The sequence below is a fragment of the Chroicocephalus ridibundus genome, chromosome 8, assembly GCF_963924245.1.
Source record: "Chroicocephalus ridibundus chromosome 8, bChrRid1.1, whole genome shotgun sequence".
Taxonomy (NCBI): Eukaryota; Metazoa; Chordata; class Aves; order Charadriiformes; family Laridae; genus Chroicocephalus; species Chroicocephalus ridibundus.
Genome location: NC_086291.1, coordinates 27,163,174 through 27,185,523, shown reverse-complemented (window position 1 = coordinate 27,185,523; position 22,350 = coordinate 27,163,174). Strand labels below are relative to the sequence as shown.

General features: G+C 38.9%; 1 protein-coding gene across 1 annotated transcript; it reads right to left on the bottom strand.

The window, feature by feature from the left end:
• Positions 1-781: 781 nt before the first annotated feature.
• On the bottom strand, positions 782-21,418 carry UCHL5 (ubiquitin C-terminal hydrolase L5). The gene is given in 12 exon segments (XM_063344376.1): positions 782-1,401; positions 3,929-4,027; positions 5,550-5,663; positions 6,126-6,228; positions 7,334-7,397; positions 9,001-9,131; positions 9,211-9,272; positions 9,355-9,480; positions 17,283-17,388; positions 19,076-19,139; positions 20,665-20,791; positions 20,794-21,418. Coding segments are annotated over 12 exon segments (1,344 nt in total). The 5' UTR covers positions 21,097-21,418; the 3' UTR covers positions 782-1,356.
• Positions 21,419-22,350: the final 932 nt, after the last annotated feature.

Sequence of the window (22,350 nt, the reverse complement as noted above, 5' to 3'; positions counted from 1 at the left end):
ATATGTTTTGCTTCTTTGGACAAAATTTTATCCTGTCAATATACATGCAACATATATGAAGCACCAACAGATAACAGAATTTGTTTTATATTGGGGTTTCAAAAAATTCTCTAAACAAAGTATATTCTCGTCATATAAGCTGACAAAACCAAAGGACCTTGGAGTTCAATGAAGTATGCCTGTAAGCAAAGCAAACATCTTTTACTGGGTGTAAATATCTTCCAAGCAATCCAAGTTCTTTTGCTTGTTTTAATTTCTATTTCTTATCTGAGTCTTTCATGAAGAAACTGAAAGTTTTCTAAACAAATTTATATACCCTAACAGTGTATATATCAGAGATATATATCAGAGACTCAAGTATTATGTATTGTTACAATGGTCTGTTACTATCCTTACCCAAAATAATCTGCCTATTCACAGTTCAGATACGAGCAGCACTAAGAAGGTAGGATACCCTGTGAGCTCCAATCCCGACACATTCTCTTTGGTCCATGGAAGACCGTTCAAGCACCTTCCATTACAATGTTGTTATCAACAAGAATCTTCCATACAAGTTTTTTTCTTATATTAAATTACCTCCCAACGTCAGTTAAAAAGCATTGTTTTAAAGACTAACATACTCTAGAGCAGTACTACCTTATATCCAAGAATATTAACTCCCCCAAACAATAGCGTCCCTTCCTTCTAACTCAAATTTAAAACTCATGGACTCAAAGTCACAAGGCTGATGATCTCCAATACATATCTAATCATCTTATCCAATAAGAAAATACCACAGAAGAAAGTTTGCCAAAATAAAAATGGGAATATTTATTATCTTTTCTACTAAAGCAATGCCGATCTTTTGAGATTATACATTGGTCTTTGCAAATGTTTCTACAGCTAAATTCATACTTTTCAATTTTGTAGAAAAATTAGACACATACTTCGTAAAAACAAAGGTACAGGGCATGTCACTGAACAACTGGATAGCATTATCATTGTTAGTAGGGATGAGCAAAGAAAGCTCATGCTTATACTTAAACTCTGGCATTTGTATCATTATCATATATTCAAGTGGGACAAAATCGATATATTTTCCTTGCACATTTTTAGGTTCACTTCCCAAGCTTTCAGAAATCAGATAGACTGTTAAATACCGAATTTGACCAAGAGAACCTAAACGTTACTTAGCAGTACTACATGCACAAGATGCAGGTGAAGGAAGAAAATCAGACCCGTGCATACAGTACAAGACAAACTGTTACAATTGTCAAACGTGCGCTGGACAAAATTTGAAGTTTATGAAAAGTTTTATTTGTTGTCATGAAAATAGTTTCAGAAGCACATAATTGCATGTATTTTGCAAAGTCATCTTCACTTGGCCTCCTGAACTTTCTTGGCATTCTGTTTTTCTTTCGCCTAAAAAACAAAGGGACATGATGTTAAACTCTGATAAGACAAAGGTCTTTTTAGAGTTCTGAATGACTACTCATTACATTTTTGAACAATCAACAAAATATGCTGTAGAAAGAGACATTTAAAATGTAAATTTAGACCCTTCAGAAGTACCCTACTACTATTTCACTCAGTTCATATATAAAGCCTTTTAAGAATCCATACAGGTTTAAATATATAACATGAAAGAAACTATAAGATTAGGTAACTTCCATACAGGAAAAGGAGAGGTAAAAAACAGCACTATTTTTAAAACATAATTTAACCGTCCTTTTTCATACCTCCATATTCACTTTATTTAACATAGAAATAACTCTTCCTAATGAAAACATTTTATGGCACATGAAAACACTGCATTCAGATATACTGATTATCACAAATTAAACTCCGAAGCAATCAAGATCTTTGTTTTTTAGATCTTTCAAAAGAGCAGAGTGGAAAAAACCCCACAAGAGTTCCCACCAAGATATTTGCGAACAGATTCTCATATAATTGATAGATGGTTCAAATTGACAGGGAACTAGCATTTCCCTCCTTATAAATTTCGTGAAAAAAGATTAGGCAAAAAGAGAGGACAATTTAGATGCAATACCAGCCACCTTTCTGTCAAAATATTTGTTCATTCAGACTGCTGCTTGGTACCACTTATTATTGAACAGAACAGGATTTAATTCTGTGATTTAGAATTAAGGTATGTTATCACCAGCCACTCGAGTCCACTGGAAATTTACTTGTAAAAGCAACTTGATGTTGTTATAAGTAATTGCTGTTAACATGACACCAGATTAAAACTCCACAACGTACCCAAGAAGGAAAAGATTGAAAACTGAATCCAAAAGATACTGTCATAAACCACGGGCTTGCAAACGTACTTTCCTAAGTACGTCAGCTAATGAATGTACTCATTAAATAATATTTAGCTCTTTTTTCATTATAACACGGAGATCCTTTTTCAGTGCGAGTTCAAAACTAGGGATACCATCTATAGCACACGAGTAGATATACAAGCCAGCACTGATCTTATTACAATTCAAGTACTTGACTAGCCATCCAGTTTAATAACCTTGCCAAAGTGACAGACACACTTTAATAAACAAGCCTTAGTACTAACCTTAATAGTAAATCAATGTTAATAGCTAGACACCTAAAAAAGCGGAAAACAATGAGCCAGTAAATCAATGTAAGACCAGAGAAAGCGAAAAGAACAAATTTCAAGCTACCTAAATTAGCAGAACCTCTGTGCAAAGGTTGCCATCTAGTGTTGACAGCTAGATAAATCAACAAAACTGAATATTAAAGAATCCAAAAGGGATCAATCTTGTACATACACATCTGTGTATGTATACGTTTAAATAATCTTCAGTTCAAAAAGGGGCATCAAGATAGCATGGGGAACTCTACCACATATTAACTGGAGCTACACATCACAAATTTAATAGGACTTATAATTTCTCCTGTAGAAAAGTCCAAATCATGTCTCTTGAATTGTAGCATCTTATGCCCTGTAACGTGATCATAGAATCATAGAATTATTTAGGTTGGAAAAGACCTTTAAGGTCATCAAGTCCAACACATCTACCCATCTTTTAAACGCCCGCAGGGATGGTGACTCAATCACTTCCCTGGGCAGCCTGTTCCAATGCTTGACAACCCTTTCAGGGTAAAAAATTTTTCCTAATATCCATCCTAAACCTCCCCTGGCACAACTTGAGGCTGTTTTCTCTCATCCTATCACTTGTTACTTCAGAGAAGAGACCAATTCCCACCTCACAACTTTCAGGTAGTTGTAGAGAGTGATGAGGTCTCCCCTCAGCCTCCTTTTCTCCAGGCTAAACAACCCCAGTTCCCTCAGCCGCTCCTCATAAGACTTGTGCTCCAGACCCCTCACCAGCTTGGTTGCCCTTCTCTGGACACGCTCCAGCACCTCAATGTCTTTCTTGTAGTGAGGGGCCCAAAACTGAACACAGTATTTGAGGTGCAGCCTCACCAGTGCCAAATACAGAGCAATGATCACATCCCTAGTCCTGCTGGCCACGCTATTTCTGATACAAGCCAGGATGGGCTTGGCCACCTGGGCACATTGCTGGCTCATATTCAGATGGCTGTCGACCAACGCCCCCAGGTCCTTTTCCAACAGGCAGCTTTCCAGATCGTTTAGCTGCTATTGATTTGCCTCGTCCTATAACACCATTAGAAAAATTTGTTTAGGTTATCAAAGAGGAGATACAGTTTGTCTTTGCATAATAGTGCAAAGTTGGTTGGTCCCACAATCTCCGATCTCCATTGGAATTGTGCCTCTTGAAAACTGCAAGGGACTATCAGATAAACTAGCAATATATCTGAATGTAGTCATTTAAATAAATAAACCCATGCCATTTATGCTTCCATGATATTTGACTGCATTTTTAATTTTAAGTAGAAGGTATGAAAAATTATAGTTTCTTGAATTATACTTACATTGTTTCTTAAAAGTCAGCTAGGAAATACTCACTTTTTCTACTAATGGTATTAACTGTTGGTGCTCTGCTAGAGTCTTTAATAATTCCATGATGAAAGGCAGATAGTTATGTTTTCTTCTAATATTTTCAATCTAAAATAAATTAAAAGCATTAACAGAAGTATTAAATGGCTATATGGGGATTTTTTCCCTTCACCACCATTGCACCCCCTCCCCAGCCCCAAGAGCTGGAGTTCTTTTTTAAATTTCAGCCAGCTAAAAATCAAGTCGAAGTAATAAAATTATGAGTACACAGTAAGAAGGTATATGCCAGATGAATTTACTGCTTAAGGCACAAATTCTTATTACAGTCTCTTGTCATACAAGCCGAAAACCCCTCAATGATTAAGTAGCTTGTATGGTTTAGCCACTGCTGTAACAGACAAGTACTGTTATCTAAACTATTCACATTTTCCTCAACTTAAACTGCAGTTCAACCTACGTACTTTTACAGTCCCTTGGGTAGTTGTGACCCCAGCTTAGGCTGAAGACTTAAACATTTCTGCAATGCAAAAGCATATGCATTTTTGTTATACTAAACACTTTTCAGCTTCTACAATGGTTCAGCCCTCCAGAAAGGTAGGAGATTGTTTGGTTTTTCAACTGAGAGGAATGACCTCCATAGACCCCAAGTAGACATCCTAACATAAAAGTGTGGACTTTTAGGCAGTTTCCACAATATTTCCACATGGAATAGGAACTTTCTATACCCCCCAAAATGGGTTAAGGGATTAAAAAAAAAAAAAAAAAAATTTGGTTAACCAGCTTTTTTTCCCGCCTCGAAACATTCCTTTAAAAGTATTAGGGAATTATCAAAAAAGTTGCAAGTGATGATCTCGGAGGAACTTTCCCATATCTCATTTTCTTTAATATCCCATGTCATTTCAAAGTATGACGTGCTTTCAGTGTACACACTCAAAGCACTTATTTAGGAAAGTGCAGGACATGGCAATTGTGTCTGCACTACTTCCCACAGAGGAAAAGACAGCAGGTTAACAACTACAAAGGAACAATTCAAGTACCCTAGGAGAGTTTCACCACAAAAAGCTATGCAAGTACCTATAGGTCAGATTAGAAGATGTACGTGCCAACACAGAACGAATCTATGCACGAAGTTCACCGAATGTCCTGATTGGCCTTCATTATCAACTGATGCATCAGCACTGTTAATTACTGACAATGAGAGCTCGGAGAGCTTATATGAATGCTCTGTAGAAAAAGGTTATGACTAACACGTTAAAAGTCCTACTTAGGAAGAGGCCACTGTTACACAGAGTGGTGTAACAGGCAACTCGAGCAAGAAAAGGCTGATCAGCCTTCTGGGGCATATACAGCAATTTCTTCGTAGAAGTTCTAGAACTCACTGTGCTTAAAAAATATTTTAAAGTGAGAAAGATAGGAAGAAGTGGCAAAGCAAAGGGAGCTACAAAGACCATTACGAATTGACTTGTAAGCCTTATGCTAAAAGGAAGCAAACTGGTAATTAACCTGTAAATTGAGGAACGCAACATGGATTTACATAACGTTGCCTTTCTAGTACCTGTCCAATTCCTTCAGCTGGCTTTTTCCTTACAACTTTTCCAATAGTTTCATCAGAAAAGCAAAGGCTACATACCTTATATCTTTTTAATTTTTGGTTCTCTTCTTCAATTAACATCTGGTATTTTGCAACTTCTGATTGTATTGAACTTAACATATTACTACTTTGATCTGTATCCATAGGCTCCTCCTTCCACAAAACAGAAAAAGTTAAATGGATGTTACTGCATTTTAAATTTTTTTTTTAATAAAAATAAGTCTTGTCTTAAGAGTGTTTCTATCACAGAAAGATTCAGTTTTGCTTACAGTTACAGGAACATTTAAGGAATTTCTGCAGTTAGTTATTAGCAGATTAGCTCAGGTACTAGGAAAAGAATAGTTCCACTACCACAGCAAACTAGTCCAGACAGAGAGCCACAATGACATGGCCATGCTGTACCGAGCGCTCAAATTAGCTCACTCAGAACTAACCAGAGCTGCATCAGGGCATCCACACAGCACTGCGCTGTACTGGACAGACATGTAGTAATCATTCCCTGCTTTTTTTAGTGATACTCCATTTGGAGCAAGGAAAGAAGGTGGTGAATAATAAAGCCAAGACACGGAACTATTATCAGAGAACTACTCCAATAACTTAAATACCATGGCATACCTCTGCAAGTTGCTGCTGTAATTCTGCAATCCTCTGCTCATATATCATTTTTCTGTCAGATACAATAGCCATCAAGTTAAACCTTATCTCACCTTCACTGTATCTAAATGAGGAACAAAAACAAAAAAAACCCCACTTTCAAAATTAATCATTGACATGACAACTCAAAACCTCCTCCACAATTTCATTATAAGGGAATGCATTTTGTGGAAAAAAAAAAACAAACAAATGGATCTATTAAATTAAGTTGTGCTACAGATCCAATCTTGCCATGAAATAAAATCAAACCTCAGACAAACACTATCCAATATGTAACTCCTAATAAGATCCTCTCCCAAGATATTACTATTCCTGTCTGTGGTCAGAAAAAATAAATACTGAAACTGACCAAAAAGAAAACAAAACATTATATAGTTGACAACAAAACTTGCACAAGACTGCTGCACACAATTGTTTCTACTTTGTTGTTACTGTTACTTCATAGAAAACATTGGAGATTTCTTCATACAATGTGAAAAGTACATTCAACAGTTAGACTAGCAGGCCTTTCAGAGTTTAAATTCTCCAAATACGATTTGGTAGCAATGTTTTGCTTATCAAAAAAACTCTTCAAATAAAAGACTTTGAAAATTAACTTCTAAAACTGACATAAAATTAACTTTATTTCCAACATGTCTGGGGCTGCAGTCTTGGGGTCTTAGCCAAGAAGTAGGGAAATTTCTATAGTACGTTTTTCTAGCTTAAATTTCTAAACCAAGCCACATACTTAAGGAAAACTTGTTCTCTGTAAATACCAGCTGTGTGGATATGGTTATTTTCTGGTATTTTTAATTATCAGTGCACCCCCAAACTTAATCCATGGTAATGGCACTGTTATTTTTCCCTCGCACAGACCCACAGCTGTCTAACAGAGTTAATAGTCTTGCTCTTCCTTTTTCAGAGTACTAGTAGGATCTCTCTTCACTACACAGATACCTACTTTGATTAACCATACAGGAACACAGCGTATTTGAGATTTATCTATCATCACATTTGGGTCATGTTGGGCAATAGGTTCTGAAGTCACACAGTGATATGCACATAAAAATGATGCATAAGCGTCATTCCTTAGAAATTCAGTTGAAAGCCTTTAATTGAAGGAAATTAAGAATAAGGAATTTTTAAACATATACAAGGTGCTATATTTTAAAAGCATCATGACCATTTACTTTTGTATACGTTTCTCTATGACAGGCCGTACAGCACTTATCCAGTCATCTTGATTGCATGCACCTAGGGAAAAACACAAAGGAAAAAAGACATTAATCTTCTTTGCAAAATGGATTGCAAATTCAAGACTTGTATAATTCGGGCTTACGCAGCAACTTCAGAGTATGTAACAAGTTTTTTCTTGGCAACTACAGTCTCAAATTACTTGGGTGATTTTTTTTAGGAGGTGTAAGACACATTTTTTAATAACAATATTTGGATAACGTATTGGCCAAAGCAATGGAGCAAACCTAAATTTTAAGGGGAAAAGCATCTAGCTTAATTTGTTGATAACAAGAAACAGAGGGGAAAGAAAAGTATGTTGTATAAGATTTTTATGACACAAAAGAAACTAATTGGTATGACAACATAAAAGTAGACAGCAAAAGAAAAAAGTATGGGTAGTTACAGCTCTTCCATTTAGACAAAATAAAGAGTCAATACTATGTAGATGCAACACAATGTTAAAAAGTCAGACACAGAAAAAATATAAAAGGATATATGATAGATAACTTTTATGGTCAAAAGATCATGAGTCTCTTCATTTGTTTTAAGGTCTTGAATTTGTTAAAGAGGCATTATCAACTTTTGAAATCACTTTTAGTTATTATCTCGTTTATCTTGATATAAAGTTATGTCACTGGTAGGTCTGCAGACTGTATAGTCTCTTTAGCCTGACTAAAGATGAGATTTAGTAGCAAGCCATTACTAAAAATAAATAGAACTATCAAAAAATTGTGAAAACAATCTGGAAATGGAACATACTGAGATTGAAATCAGACTCAAAAGAAAGCACAGACACGTACAGGCACCATAAATGTTTTCAAGGCACAAGATGGCCCACATACCACAAGTTAAGAACGATTACAAGACACAAAACAGGAACAAGTCTTACAGAGAATAAAACTATGCTATAAGTAGCTATTATTTTTTTAAACCATAAAGAAAAATATTTGCTACCTAAGAAGAAAGAGGATAGTGTGTAAACACCAGCCACATAATGTATAAAAGGTGTATGGAGTCAGCTGTATACATGCTCCCACAGAAGAAAGAAATGATAAAATAAATGAATAGTTTGCAATCAACCTGGGAAAAAAAAAACTAGCTTTGAAAACATGACATAGGAATTGTCTTGGGTGATAATATCACAAAAAGGAAGACATAGGGAAAAATACTAGCAAAGGGAATTGCACAATATCAGTAAGGAAAGTCGAAAAGATTACATAGTTTTACCAGGTTTCATTACAGACAGCTCAGAACAACAACACATTTCCTCGGGTAAAGAGAGCAAACACCCATGAGAAGTAGGTTATGTAAACTTCCTTCTTGCAACAAAACTATTAAGGTATTAGAAGCCCACTGGATTGCAAGGCCTGTTTATTTGATTACTGAATGAGAGATAACCAGAAATTTGGAGGAAGGAGGAAGAAAACTGCATTTTCAGACCAACAAAAAAAAAAAAAACCACCACCACAGAGAAGTACGAGCCTGAATAGCATGCTAAAAAAACTTTAAAGATAACCTTTATTTTAATAAATAACTTGGTTTGATCCTATAACATCAACCAATTTGTTGCAATAAGCTATTGTTAACATGAAGGATGTTCAGAAAAAACGTAAAATATTACCTAAATCAATTGGTCCTTCCCTTAAGCCATCTAGTTCATATAGCCGTCCATTAACAGGAACATAGCTTACAAAGTGAAATGCATCTTCTTCTTTTGCTGAAGACTTTGCATCAAATTCAAACATCTGCTGTCTGCAAAGAAAATGATTAAAAAAATCTGAGATTAAAAAGAATTTGCTCAAATTTTGCCTAGATTTAAAACATGTGTTACCTGGCAAAACTGTTGTGAACTTGCCGAATCACTTCTGAGTTGCTTAGTGCCAAACCTTTCATCTGAAAGTAACAAAATTAAGTTGTAAGCCAACGTAGATATAACACCGTAACACTTAAAACACAGAAAATAGTAGGCACTTACCGCAGCATCAAAACTTTGTGAAAATTCCTTAAATTCTGACAAAGTCTCTCCTAGATGGATATCTTGATGAGCACAATTTAGTAGTACACTTACTATGGCTTGAGTAGCACAAGCATTATTAATTACCTAGAAAAAAAAAAAAGTGTTGAGAATTTGTTCAGTACTAGTGATAAAAATTTAATTTAAGCTGGACAACATTTTTCATTGCAAACACATACTTTCTATACTGATTCACATTAGAGCTTCACTCTAAAACAGGCAGCAAATCAAGTCTAACAAAAGCCTTTGCCGTAGGAGACTAATAAAATGAACGCTGGATGGTGTCACACAATTCATTGATAAAAACCTGATATTTCACACCTCTGCGTAGAAACTCTGTCATTATACTGTCTCACCAGCTCCCCAAAATGATTAATAAAGGACATAGAAGAAATACAGCGAGCTCAGTGGAAAAACAAATCAAGTACTATTCAAAGGAAGGTGCCCAAATTACTTTATTATATGTACAGTCTTAAAAAAAAAAGTCAACTCTTCCATAGAGAATGTCCTTCAAATATTCAGAATTCCTACCAGGAGTAGAAGCTCAAAAAAAAAGAAAAATTCATTTGGGGCAATAAAGCACATTATGGAACCTAGAATTTTTACAAGCAGGTTGTATTGGACAAAAAACTTCAAATATCTTAGGGATAAACTAATAAAATTTAGAGGTGTTCCAAGATGTAAAGATTTTTTTAAAAGATGGTTTGTTGAATAATAAGGCATATGAAATTTTAGATTTTTTGCTTGTTTCTTGATTTACAATATACCTATCCTTTTCAAGCTCACAGTTACTAGTTTGTGTGACACTGTTCCTTAGACGTAATCCTTTATTCTAAAATATTCCATTTTTAGAAAATATAAACAAATCTTTTCATATTACAGCCATGTCTTTAGCAATACCCAAACTAAAATACAGTATTTAAAGAACAAGAGAGACTACAAGGATTATTAAATATAATCTGAGATTTAATTAAAAGCACAGTAATCAAATGGCATAAGGCCATAATACAAGAAAGACTTCACATTAGCATTTTTTTTTCTCAGTGAGCTATAGGCTAGAAAATATAACGTATCTTCAGTCCATGAGACTATCTTGCAATTGAAAATGCTACTTAAACCTTAGGACTGGGAGAGAGGATGTTGATTTTGTATTAAAAAAACGAAAATTAAGTTCAGGGTTGTGAACATGAAACCACTTCCAACAACAATGGGGAATGAAAATGAAAAAAAAAAAGAGAAAAAACCAACCAACATACTTTGCAATCAAAGCTAGTCTCTAACAAAGGAAAACCTACATGTTCATACTGTAAGCAACATCATATATTAATTGTCCATACTTCAGGTGTTCTCAGTCCAGATTATGTCTTATAGTGCAGATAAAGAAATAAAGCATTTCTTAAATTAATAAAAATACATTCTAGTTGACTTAAATGGTAATCAAGGGAGTCAACTACATACAGAGAACAAATTACAGCAACTGAAACTCAAATTAAACAAACCGCAGGTACACAACCCTACGGCTAGAGTTCACACAACTACAAAATAAAGGCCGTAGAAGGAATATTCATCAAGGACAGTGAAATAATGAACAGCAACAGAAAACTTAAAAAGCACAGACTATTAGAATGACATAACTCACGAGAATTATTGAATAACATAAAAAAGGAACCAAGAACTAAAGATTCTCTGAGATATGACTAGAGAATGGTATCAGGCACAGTTGTAAAAGTAGTACTAGGATGAAAGGATGAGATACCTGTGGTGAAGAACAGTGCTATTATAATGAAGGGAGAGTCACTACAGCAAACTGTACTTGTTAAATGATAACTAATACAGGACATTATAGGGAGAGACAGCACTAAGTGGTAACCATTTTTACTGAAAAATAAAGATGGAACAATCAGTTGCTCTGACAGACCACTAATTCAATGATGGCTTCAAAAAAGGGAAGGGAAATTAAGAGAGATTTTGTGCCTAGAGGCAAGATCAACACAGAAACTGTGTTGGACCAGCTGGATGCAGGAGCTTTAATCAGCGGCAAAAATAAGTGTAAAAATTAAACTCTGCAGGGAATTTGTGGTCTCATAAAATGAGATGCCTTTCAGCATAAATATGTTTTTGTATTCCAACTACAGTATGAGAGGAATCTGTTAAAGTATATGAGGACCAAGACAGACAATCTTGTCTTACTGCTAGAAAACAATATGCAACAGATGCAGATCTCAGACCAGTGGCCCCTAGCTGTTGAAGCGGAAATACATTATAGAACTACAAACGTTCTTCAGGAAGTGACATGCAGGAGATAGGGAAAAGGCAGCAAGAATAGTCCTGTGGCAGAGGAATAGAAGCGAGTGAAGGTGATATGCATAAAAAGAGTATGTTCCTGGATCTAGATGATGAGAGAATTACCAAGACAGAAGAAGGTGTTACCTAGGTAGTAGTAACTGATGGGCAGGGTAAAGAGCACAGAGCAAGGAGGAGGTGGTGACTGCAGTACCTAACGTAGATGAGTGCAAGGTTTATTTGTCACATGGGCACAGCATCCTATCAATGCACACAGCCAGCCCAGCACTGCTATACACACAAGCTAGTGAATCCTCTGAGAGAGAAATTGGTCAGGTTACCCACCTACCCTAACATACGATGTATCCCTTACTTAAGGTGTTCCAGCATCGGCAGAAAACATTTTCTGCATTTGGACAACATGACAATATACACAGGTTGTCCCGGATTTTTATTTTGACTTGAGAAAACTTGCGAGGATTTCTGTATTTGTTCAGAAATCCCAGCATTTGCCTGTATGTTTCTGGCCAGGGAGTCCTGGTGACACATTTGATTGATCAACTACCCATATTTCAAAGATTTTGCTAGCAAAGCTACAAGGTGATTTAATAATATTCGAAAGAAAATAATAATAATATACACACACACACACGTATATGCACATTAGTGAGATGATCATAAAAAACCTGAGAACATTACCACATCACCAAGTGAAGCGCAGCTTAAAACAAAGGAACCACTTGAATAGGCACTCTGGCACACTCTTCAGTTAAGATGTATAACTTCATAAGCATGCACCTTTCCCTACGGATCCAACCCGAGTTTCTGGATCAATTTAAGGATGAAGCATTTTAAGTTCTTGACTTGCATCCTCTATCTGATGGATTTTTGTTTTTCAAAAAGCTGCGGACAACTCTGCCCTGCAACTGGTAGTATAACCAGCAAATCACTGGGGTTCACTTACTAAGCATCCCAATGTTACAAAACAGTTGGCTTTACAAAGCTCAACATGAAAAATTCAGCTCTAGGACAAATTTCTGGAACTTATTCTTGTTTAAATACCCTATATAATTTTATTTATTTATTTTTATTCCTTTGAATAAATATATAATCTTCCTATAGTTATATTCAATTTCTGAAATTCTCGGATTTTGATTAGATGTGTTGCAAGTTCATTTTACTTCTTACAAGTTATCTGTTATCCCATGTTTAGCTTTAACATGGATCGCTGATCTCTCTTAATGCTACCAAACCTGAAAATGTCAAAAATTTTGACTTTGAAATCAACTGAAGTATTGGAAATGTTAAAAAACACATACTATGTACTTCCATTAGTGGACAAAGATAAAAAAAGACCAAAGTTTTGTTATTAACAGTATCATTTAGAAGATCCTCCTTCTGAAGGTATATGGATTTTATTCCCAATTAATGAAGTTAATGTTTTAATATCACAATTGTAATGTTTTATCATCACAGTGCAGCATAAATACATGACACAAAATAAAGGCATGATACTAATCCTTCAGTAATAAAACCTGAAGATCTTATTAAATGAAAAATTTTTAGTACTTAAGTCTGCAACAATGGCACTCTTTTGTGAAGAGACACTTCCAATTCTGCAGAGATCAGCACAGAATATAGCTATTCAAAACAGTGCTGAAGACAGCTGAATACATTCAGTGGTACAATTGTGTAGCCACTGTGTGTAAATGTAACAGCAAGGGCTACTTAAGCAACACAGAATCAGGAAATTCAGAGTTAAGGCTGAAATTGTATCCTTAACTCACCTCATTGTGCCTAGGTATCCTAGCTCAAAGGGTATGTAAGATCATCCAGAGTTCTGTGGCCTCAAATAGAGGACCAAATCATACCTAGGCATAACAGGGAGGCCAAATTTAACACGAGTGCACACAAAAGTGACCATTAAAAAAAAAAAATCCTTTAATTTGCATGCATATTAGACAGACTTTAAAATTTGAAACCCCCCCAACATACTTGTGATTTAACTTTGAACTAGATTAGTTGTCATTTGGAATTTAACTACAACATCGCTATGAAAGTGTATATGAGTAAGAGGAGAGCATGCACAAGCTGCTTACCAAAATTGTGCTTCCTAACGCAGTTTTAAACATGTTTTGCTTAACAATTTGACAGCTGTAGCCTTTTACATCTAACTAAAGTCCCACTGCCCCCCCCAAATGAAACAACGTTTAAGATGGAACATCTATTTAAAATTGAACAGAAATGGAGCCATGCTGCAATAGCATTATCTATTTCCCATACTAAATTGTTGTTACTTACTAACAGTTACTGAATCCTGCATGAACAAGACTACTTCTCTGCAGTAAAACAGATTTTTAGACAGTAACATTTAAAAGAAAGAAAGGAAAGAGCGCCAAAGATTTCTTGAGATTTCTAGGGCTCCAGTGTCATGTCAGTTTTGAAGATACAAATCAACAGACCAATAATCTTAAGTGTCATAATAATTTTGCTAACCCAGAAAACAAATCTATATGTTCTGGGGTTCCAGCCTACAAATGAATATACGGTTATTTTACTCATCACTTTTGTAATTAAGAATAAAAAAAAAAAAAAAAGTTGTGACATGAAGAAGATTCTCAAAAGATAACAAAACCCAATCCTCAAAGTCACCATAAAATTGGACTTAACATGCACAGAGAAAAATAGCAGAGGCACATGAGCACAGTTCCATTTTTTGCTATTTTACAATAGAAATATTTAATATTAATGCTTGTCTTCACTTGTGCTCCTGGGTGACTCAGAAGAATTCACAGACTGCGATTTCAAGAAATGCAGTAACTTCAGTACTACTATAAAGAAACTGCTGTTCTCTCTCACTTACCTTTTACAAGCTTTGGCCTGTACAGACTCACTGAACAAATATATCTCATAATGTTGCAGGAGATCAGCCAAGAAAATATGCACAGAGAATCTACAGAAAACTGCTGGCTGATGAGCTGCACTGGCTCAGGGAAGTTCAATGAGCAGCCGAGCCATTGCAAGAGAGGAACAGAATCATGAAGTCAAAAGGAGATCGGCTGGGAGGACCAAGACATCCTGCTCATCAGCCATTTGCTTGAGAAAACATGATCAGTCCTCAAAATGAGCTTGTCAAGTTGGATCTCTAACTAAGGCTAACTTCCTCCAACTGGAAAGTCACCAGAGCTAAACTGGTATTACAAATCCCCCCAAAATATCAAAACCAGTTTATTTCATTTATCTGATGACTTTTAATTTGTATTTCTTTGTGACTGTTTCACCAGTTGTTCAGTCAAAACACCTCAGTCCAGGCAAAACTGAACTGACATGAAACACGAGCATTTGTATGTCAAATATATGTACGTTTTGATTTTGCTAAGCCACTGCACTTGGCTAACAAACAATAATAAAATATGAAAAAGATATTCTAACTTTAAACTCTTTGCAAGTTACTTATGAAACCAGGCAAGCTGTGGATGCCCCATCCCTGGAAGCGTTCTAGGCCAGGTTGGATGGGGCTTTGAGCAGGCTGGTCTAGTAGGAGGGGTCCCTGCCCTTGGCAGGGGGGTTGGAACTAGATGATCTTTAAGGTCCCTTCTAACTCTAACCATTCCATGATTCTATGAAACATATTCCACGCCACCAAGTGGCACACTAGGTACTACTATTTTAAAATAGTGAACACTTCTAGAAATTGCTTTCCATGCTGAAATTAATGAATTCTTTGAGTCACTCCAGCACACTCTCCTTAAAGGCAGCAGGTGAAGGGTGGTGAGGATTTGAAAGTTCCTACACCTCCACAAAGAGGTTTCAGGCTTAAGAAAACGGTAAAATATGAATGGTTCAAAGAAAGCTACAAAATAAAGATGACTTTTCATTGTTAGCCTTTATTTTCTGGTTTTGCTAGCAAGTCTAACATGATGCAAATTTTCTGATGTACATTCTGCAATCCCAACTTAAAGCTCAACAAAGCTCCTCTTAGGTACTTGCTTTTAAACAAAGTGTCACGCTTCGGAAATGGAAGTGGAGGGGTGGGGAAGCAAAAGTAGTGGAGCAAGCAGACAAGTGCTTTGCAACTTTTCAGCATCCACAAGAACAGCAATTCTGGGAGAACCTCACCTACTCACAGGAAACAAGAAAGATGAAATTCCTTGAATAAGGGTAAATTCACCTTCATCTTAAAAAAAAACCTCTCTAGATTCATATCAGAGCTATTTCCTCCTGCCACACAACTACCCTTTGAGAGTTATATCAAGGATTTTCCCTGAGGTTCTTTGCATCAAGGCTGTTCTGTAGCCATAGCCTACTGATCACTAACAGCATGTCTGATTAGCTACAAATCACGGCCTAAATCAGTATCCATCAGTCTCATCAACCTATAAAGCCGTTTGACAAACTACTGCTGATCATTGTATCATAAGAACGGTGGATACTGCTTGGCAGTACTCAAGAGCTGCAGCTGGGGAAGAACAAAGAAAACAGTATCAAAAAAGACCAATTCCACAATAGCATGAAACAGTAAGCTGATTATAAAAGAAACAAATTAAAGATGATTATCTGCACAACAGAAGCACACGTACAGATTAGCCAGGAGAGCTAGAGATAAACCTCATGTTTCCATTGTCTTCCGGATTTCTATACTTTTAGCTTGAAGTGTGTGGAGACTTCTTTATATCCTGAAATTTACACACAAAACACTTTTCCTTTTTCGAAAAAAACAAAAAACCAAAACGAAACACCGCTAATCAAAAAAAGAAAACAAAACCCAAAACAACATCCAGTCTATGTGTCAGTCTTCATAGAAAGCCTAATAATTTGCCCTTTGATATGAATGCTTTGTTATTAACACATGTAGGGTTACACTTCTTGTTTGGACTGTTACATTTATCACTGTTTGAGAAGCAGGTGTTTATAAAGAACTAAACACATTTATTACTCCTACTTTTTTAGTCCTCCTACTTTCATTCTGGTTACTTTCTCTTGCTTTTCTTGCTTGCAAACAATACACACAGCAGCCTGTCAAAGCTTACACAGAATTTCAGTACTACTCAGTAATGAATCACATTAGCAAGAACAATTTTTCCTATAATTTCTAATTTAAACTTACCTTACTGGTTTAAATACTTAAAACTTCCATGCCAAAACGGTCTGCAAACTCTTAAAGGAAAGTATTATCCTAAAGCTATGCTGCCCTGGCTGCAGAGCATTTGAGAAACAAAAGAAATAAAAACTGGACCAAAATAAATATTTCTTCCTGGAATTTGTTGAAAGTGGTTTCAAAAAAATAATTTGCTCATTCTGCTGAGAACATTTATCAAGTAATTCTCTATCGCACAGAGAGTTAATTTACTCTTATAAGAGTAGGCTGACAAATAAGAGCTTTACTCTTCCATACCCGATGATATTTTTGTCTGACTTGACGGATAAATTTGATTTGCTTTGTTAATCATCTTTTAATACACAGTCCCTCGTCTCACAGAATTTGTTAAATGTTATTTCACCTTGTATTTTTGTGCACATATCAACAAAAAGCTCATTTATCTTTTGGTATTAAAAGCCATGTTTCATGACATATCCAAAAAAAAAAAAATCTGAACTTGCCGTACCTGTTTAGCAAAAAATATTGTATCCAGTCTGGAATCCTGAACAACAGAACCTGCTGGTTCCTCTCCAGGCTGCCACTTGAAGAGGAAAATCAGCCCATGTACCGGCCTACAAAATAAAATTGATAGGAAAAAAAAAAAATATCACCTGTACTAATGAAAAACATCAAAGCCAGAAACCTCTACATAATTTAACTGTATGCTTGTACAGTAATTGTCTTAATTATTTCTTTCTAAACATAGGGAACTTGCACTGAAATTTTCAGATGTGATCTTTTAATTAGGCAGAACATACTTCAGGCTTCTTTCTGTATATGCTAAACAATCCCAATCTGAATTAGCATTTAGTCAGTAATTTTCATAAGTCAGGACCAGTCTTCCTGGTTATTGTAACTATTACAGTTGTACAACACTCTTCTGAATTTGTCAGTGACAAATAGCTATCAAAACTTTTGTCAATCATATACAGGAGCTGGAACTAAAGTTTTGGTAATGCTTAGGCATAAATGAAATATACGAAGATAACAGTAGCTCTTGTGAAACTTCATGCTTTGAGTTATCTCCCTGAGAAGTAAGAGAAGCCCAGCTTTCCCTTCTACTGAAATTGTGTTTGCTTTTCAGACTTGCATGTCTTGCATAGTAAACAGCTTTTACTGCATGTTACACTGTATTTAGTATTCCCATAAACCAAAAAACTTACTAGTAAAGAAAACGATTCTTACAAAAATCTACAACTACAATTAAGCAAAAACTCATTCATCGTATCAACCAGAATTTAAGGTCATTGCCACAAAAGATTTATCTACAAAAGGCAAGCATACAGCTGTACTGCATGAGAAACTTTTCCTAAGCTCTGACCAGAAGTCTGAGATGTCTTTTTAAACAGTGGGTCCACTGAGAGAATTCAAAAAATGATACATGTTATTATATTCTTTAACTCTTATTATTTAAGCTAAAATATCATACATATGTGTAGGAAGGAAGCTGGTCATCACTCATGACTAGAAAGATACACATCTAACAGCACAAGCAAGGACAACTGTTACTTTATGAACAAAACAGGTAATGTTCTGATGAAGCAGATAAACCACTTCTCAAGTAACGTTTCGGGCATTCAGGTGTCACTTGTCAAATATCTTCAGTCAGGCAAAAATTCTAAAACTACATCTTCTGAAAGATTAATTATACAAGCATGGGATATCTGCACAGGAATAGAGTATGGTCTGGATTAGATGACATTTTTCTCTTAAAATCTTGTATGTGAACATGGATAACAATGCATCATGGACAACATGGTAGAAGAATTAATATTGCCTAACGAGGGCAGAACTGTTCTGTATGATAACAGTCATTGTCAGTTACACCAAGACTATTCACCTTCACATACATATGGAAGTGGTTCTGCAGGAAAAACGAGTTACAAAAGTACCTAAGTACACGAAAATAATTGAAGGCAACAGATACAATAACATGTTATGTGAGGAAGAAGGGAAATAAAGCAAGGAACAGAAGTTTGTCAAACGATATAATGAAAACCAATAACAAAACTATTAGAAATCTATTTTCACATTCTAGCTGCTATTACCTTCTCTTTCCAAAACTAGAAAAGCCAGATTAAGTACCAAGGCAGGTATTCAATTAAATCAAAATCCCAGTGAGCTTCTACAGAAATGGAAGAAAAAACAACAACAAAAAACCCAACAAAACAAACAGAACCAACTGAAGTTAGTACACATTCTTTCAGCGACTTCATACAGATGTGAATAAAACCCACGTAGATCAGAGAAGTGCCTTACTTCAATTTTTCAAAGTTCTCTGGTTCCAAACTCCATATTTCTTCAACTTGTGCTCCTCTACAACCTGAAACAAGGAAAGATACAGGTTTCTTCAACTACTCCATTTAAAAGGGACACAGCCAGTAAAGACAAACACATGAAAGAACTGTGGTAACATTTAAAACTTGTATGTCCAGGTTATGAAAAAGTATATTTACAGGCTTTAACGCATCTTCATTAAAAAAACCAGAACAAACAAACAAGACAGGTCAAGAGAAATTATTTCAGGAATTTCTCCTGTGTATGGTGATATTGTCTTTATAATACAGCTGCATTTAAAAAAGAAGCAGAGGAGGTTAACATATCTTTGGTCACCTCGCATCCTTTGCTCAACTGAAAATAATACTCTTTTTAAAGACACTGTCAGCTAGTCCAAAGAAAAACTTAAAACAAATTACTCCAGAGAAAGACAATGGTAGTAGACTGAAAATACTGTAAACAATACACTCAAGCAAGATCTTTCCAGAACCCCAAGAGTTCAAATACCCAGTATGTGGAAGATTAATCTATTAGTTAAATAGAAACGTAAAAGGAGAAGCATGCCTGGACTTCACTTGTGAGAGAAAGAAGTGACAGAAATTATACATCAATGTAATCCAGCACAAAATCATTTTGCTTCCTTGGTCAAAATCCTATGTAGACTTATCTACTGTTATAACCATATAACAACAGTATTGCTAAAGAAATTAAATGCAATTCAACACAAAATTTAATATCCCAAAACCCAAAGCAGCCTCTCGCAGGCTGCCTGGCCTACTGGCAAGCAGCACAGCTCAGCGAGGTCACAGCCCTTTCCCATATCGCCCCTCTCCCGGCGGCTCTGTAACCCAGGCTGCTGGCACTCGACCGGCATCTGGTGGCCCTTAGCAAACGCTGCTCTCCGCCCCGAGTCAGCCCGTGCTTACCCAGCTCTCCGGCAGCACCGTACACGTGCCCTGGGTGCCGGGACGGGCTCCCCGCCACAGCCCTCCCCGCCACGGGGCGCCCACCCGCCTGAGCGCGGGAACGGCCGGGCAGCGGCGGGGCTGCCCGAGGCCGCAGCCGGGACTCGTGGCCCTCACGGCCTCCCTCGGCCGGAAGACTGGCCGCTGCCTGCGGCGGGTCAGTGCGAGAGCCGCAGGCTGCTGGGGAAGGTCGGCACTGGAGAGCGGGAGGCGCTGGGTGCTGTGGGCAGGGCCGGGACAGCCACGCAGAGGTCACCCGAGACGCGGCCGTTCCCACTCGCGGCCGTCCGCCGCCACGCCGAGAGCTTCCACAGGAGCACGTCTCCCGCCGCTCCCCGCACGCCGGCGGCAGCGCTCGCTCCGCCAGACCCCGGCCCGAGCCGAGCCTCCGCCGTACCCCGCGTCCCCTTCCTCGCCCGCCTGGCCGTCTCACAGCCACGCCGCGGCCGGGCTCAGCCCACCGGGGCCCCGCGCCCTTGGCCAAAGGAGCCGGGCAGCGCCCCGCTGGACGCGGCGAGCGGTCCGGCCTCGCACTCGCGCGGCTGCGGCCTCAGAGCCCCACCGCCCGCCGACGCGACCCCGACCCCGCTTCTGTTTCTCCCTCACCGAAGCCCTTGATGAGCTCCGTGAAGACGCCCGGGTCGCTCTCCATGAGGCACCACTCGCCGGCGCTGCTCCCTGCCGACATGATGGCGGCGGCCGGCGCTGCTCCCTCCTTCCCTCCCTCTCTCCCTCAGGCTCGGAGCCGCCGCCGAACGGGCCGCTCAAACTGCGAGGCCGAGGCACGCCGCTCCCTTCCCGGCAGGCCCTGCGGCCCACGCCGCCCCTGTCATCTCTATGGTGAGGCGGGGCGGGAGCAGGAAGCGGTGGCGGGGAGTGGATCGGATCCGGGGCAGCCGCCCGCGGTGGCGCCGCCACCCAGGCCACCGAGAGGCCGCGCCTCCGCCCTGTGGCCCCGCTCCTCTGGCGGCAGAGCGGGCGGGGGAAACCCCCTGCGCCGCGGTAGGACGCGGTTCCGGCCCGGCGCCGCGGCTCCATCCGGGCACTGAGGCGCGGCCGCGGGGGGCGGTGGGCGCGGCCCCATCCGGGTCCCGGGGATGCTGTCAGGGCGCCGGCGGGGCGGGGCCGGGCTGCGGGAGAACGAGGAGCCTCCGGCGGCTGGAGCGGGAGACGCGCCCCTACCTGTGTACCCTCCCTGTGCCCGGAGCCGGCTCCGCTATCGCCTGCCGTCCCCTGGCTGCCCTCCCTTCCCTATCGTCCGGCAGCCGCGCCACTGCTGGGCGTCGGAGGCCGCACTGGCCCGGGCAGGCTCTGCCCCGCGGCCCCTCCCAGGCCGCGGCCTCGCAGGCAAGTGGCGCCTCCCCGGGGGAGCGCTGAGGGCGGGGGAGCGGGCGGGCGCCGGCCAGGCAGGCCTGCGGCCCGGCGGGGGTGTGGGCTTCAGCCCTCCGTGTGAGCCCCGGCGGGGAGCGGGCAGCCCCTCCGGCGGGGCGGGGCGTGGGTGTTAAAAGTGCGGGGAGGCCGTCTCGGTCAATGGCGACCTCCCGCTCGGCACCTGGGCGTTGGAAACCCCGTGAGGGGATTAAAGGGCGCGTCGGGTTGGGGTTACTCGTCTGCTTGTATTTATCATCCTCGTGAAAACTGGTAGCTAAACTTAGAGGTTTTTCGGGTATCAACTTTAGATGCTTTTTCCCCAAAATCTTTTTTGACGTCAGCTAAGCTACCTTTTCACTCCACTCAGTAAATTTTTTAAGCAAGTAGACTACTAAGCAAATTCTCTAGTAGTTTTTTTTGAGCAAATACGTGGTTCATGTAGTCTGTTGTGCCCTAGAGTGCCACCATACTGGTGACCATGCCATTTGTCATTTGGGAAATGTTCTCCTGGCATTCCTGTTTACATAGGGGTGCTTATGTTCTGAGGTATGAGGACTCGTGTTGTTGTCAGAGCTCTGTTGTAGTGCAGGTGTATTTTGTTGCAAACATAGCTCAGTGTAATGCTTATAGCTTCTCTACTCAATAAACTAGAAATTGTTCTTTGTAATCTTCATTTTAATGCTAATACAAAACTTTTGAGAGCAGAGTGGGAGAATGCAATTTCTTATAGAATGAAGCGTATATGGTTTTGAAGTATTTGAAGACAATTTGAAGCATTGTCTTTAAAATGTTAATGTATTTTTTTTCACTATAGATCTGACTTGGTCAAAGTTTAATTCCATATGTTTTCACTACAGAGTTTGATTCATCATTGTTGACATAGAAGTTAAATTTCAGAACTGAAATTATAACCTGTAGTTC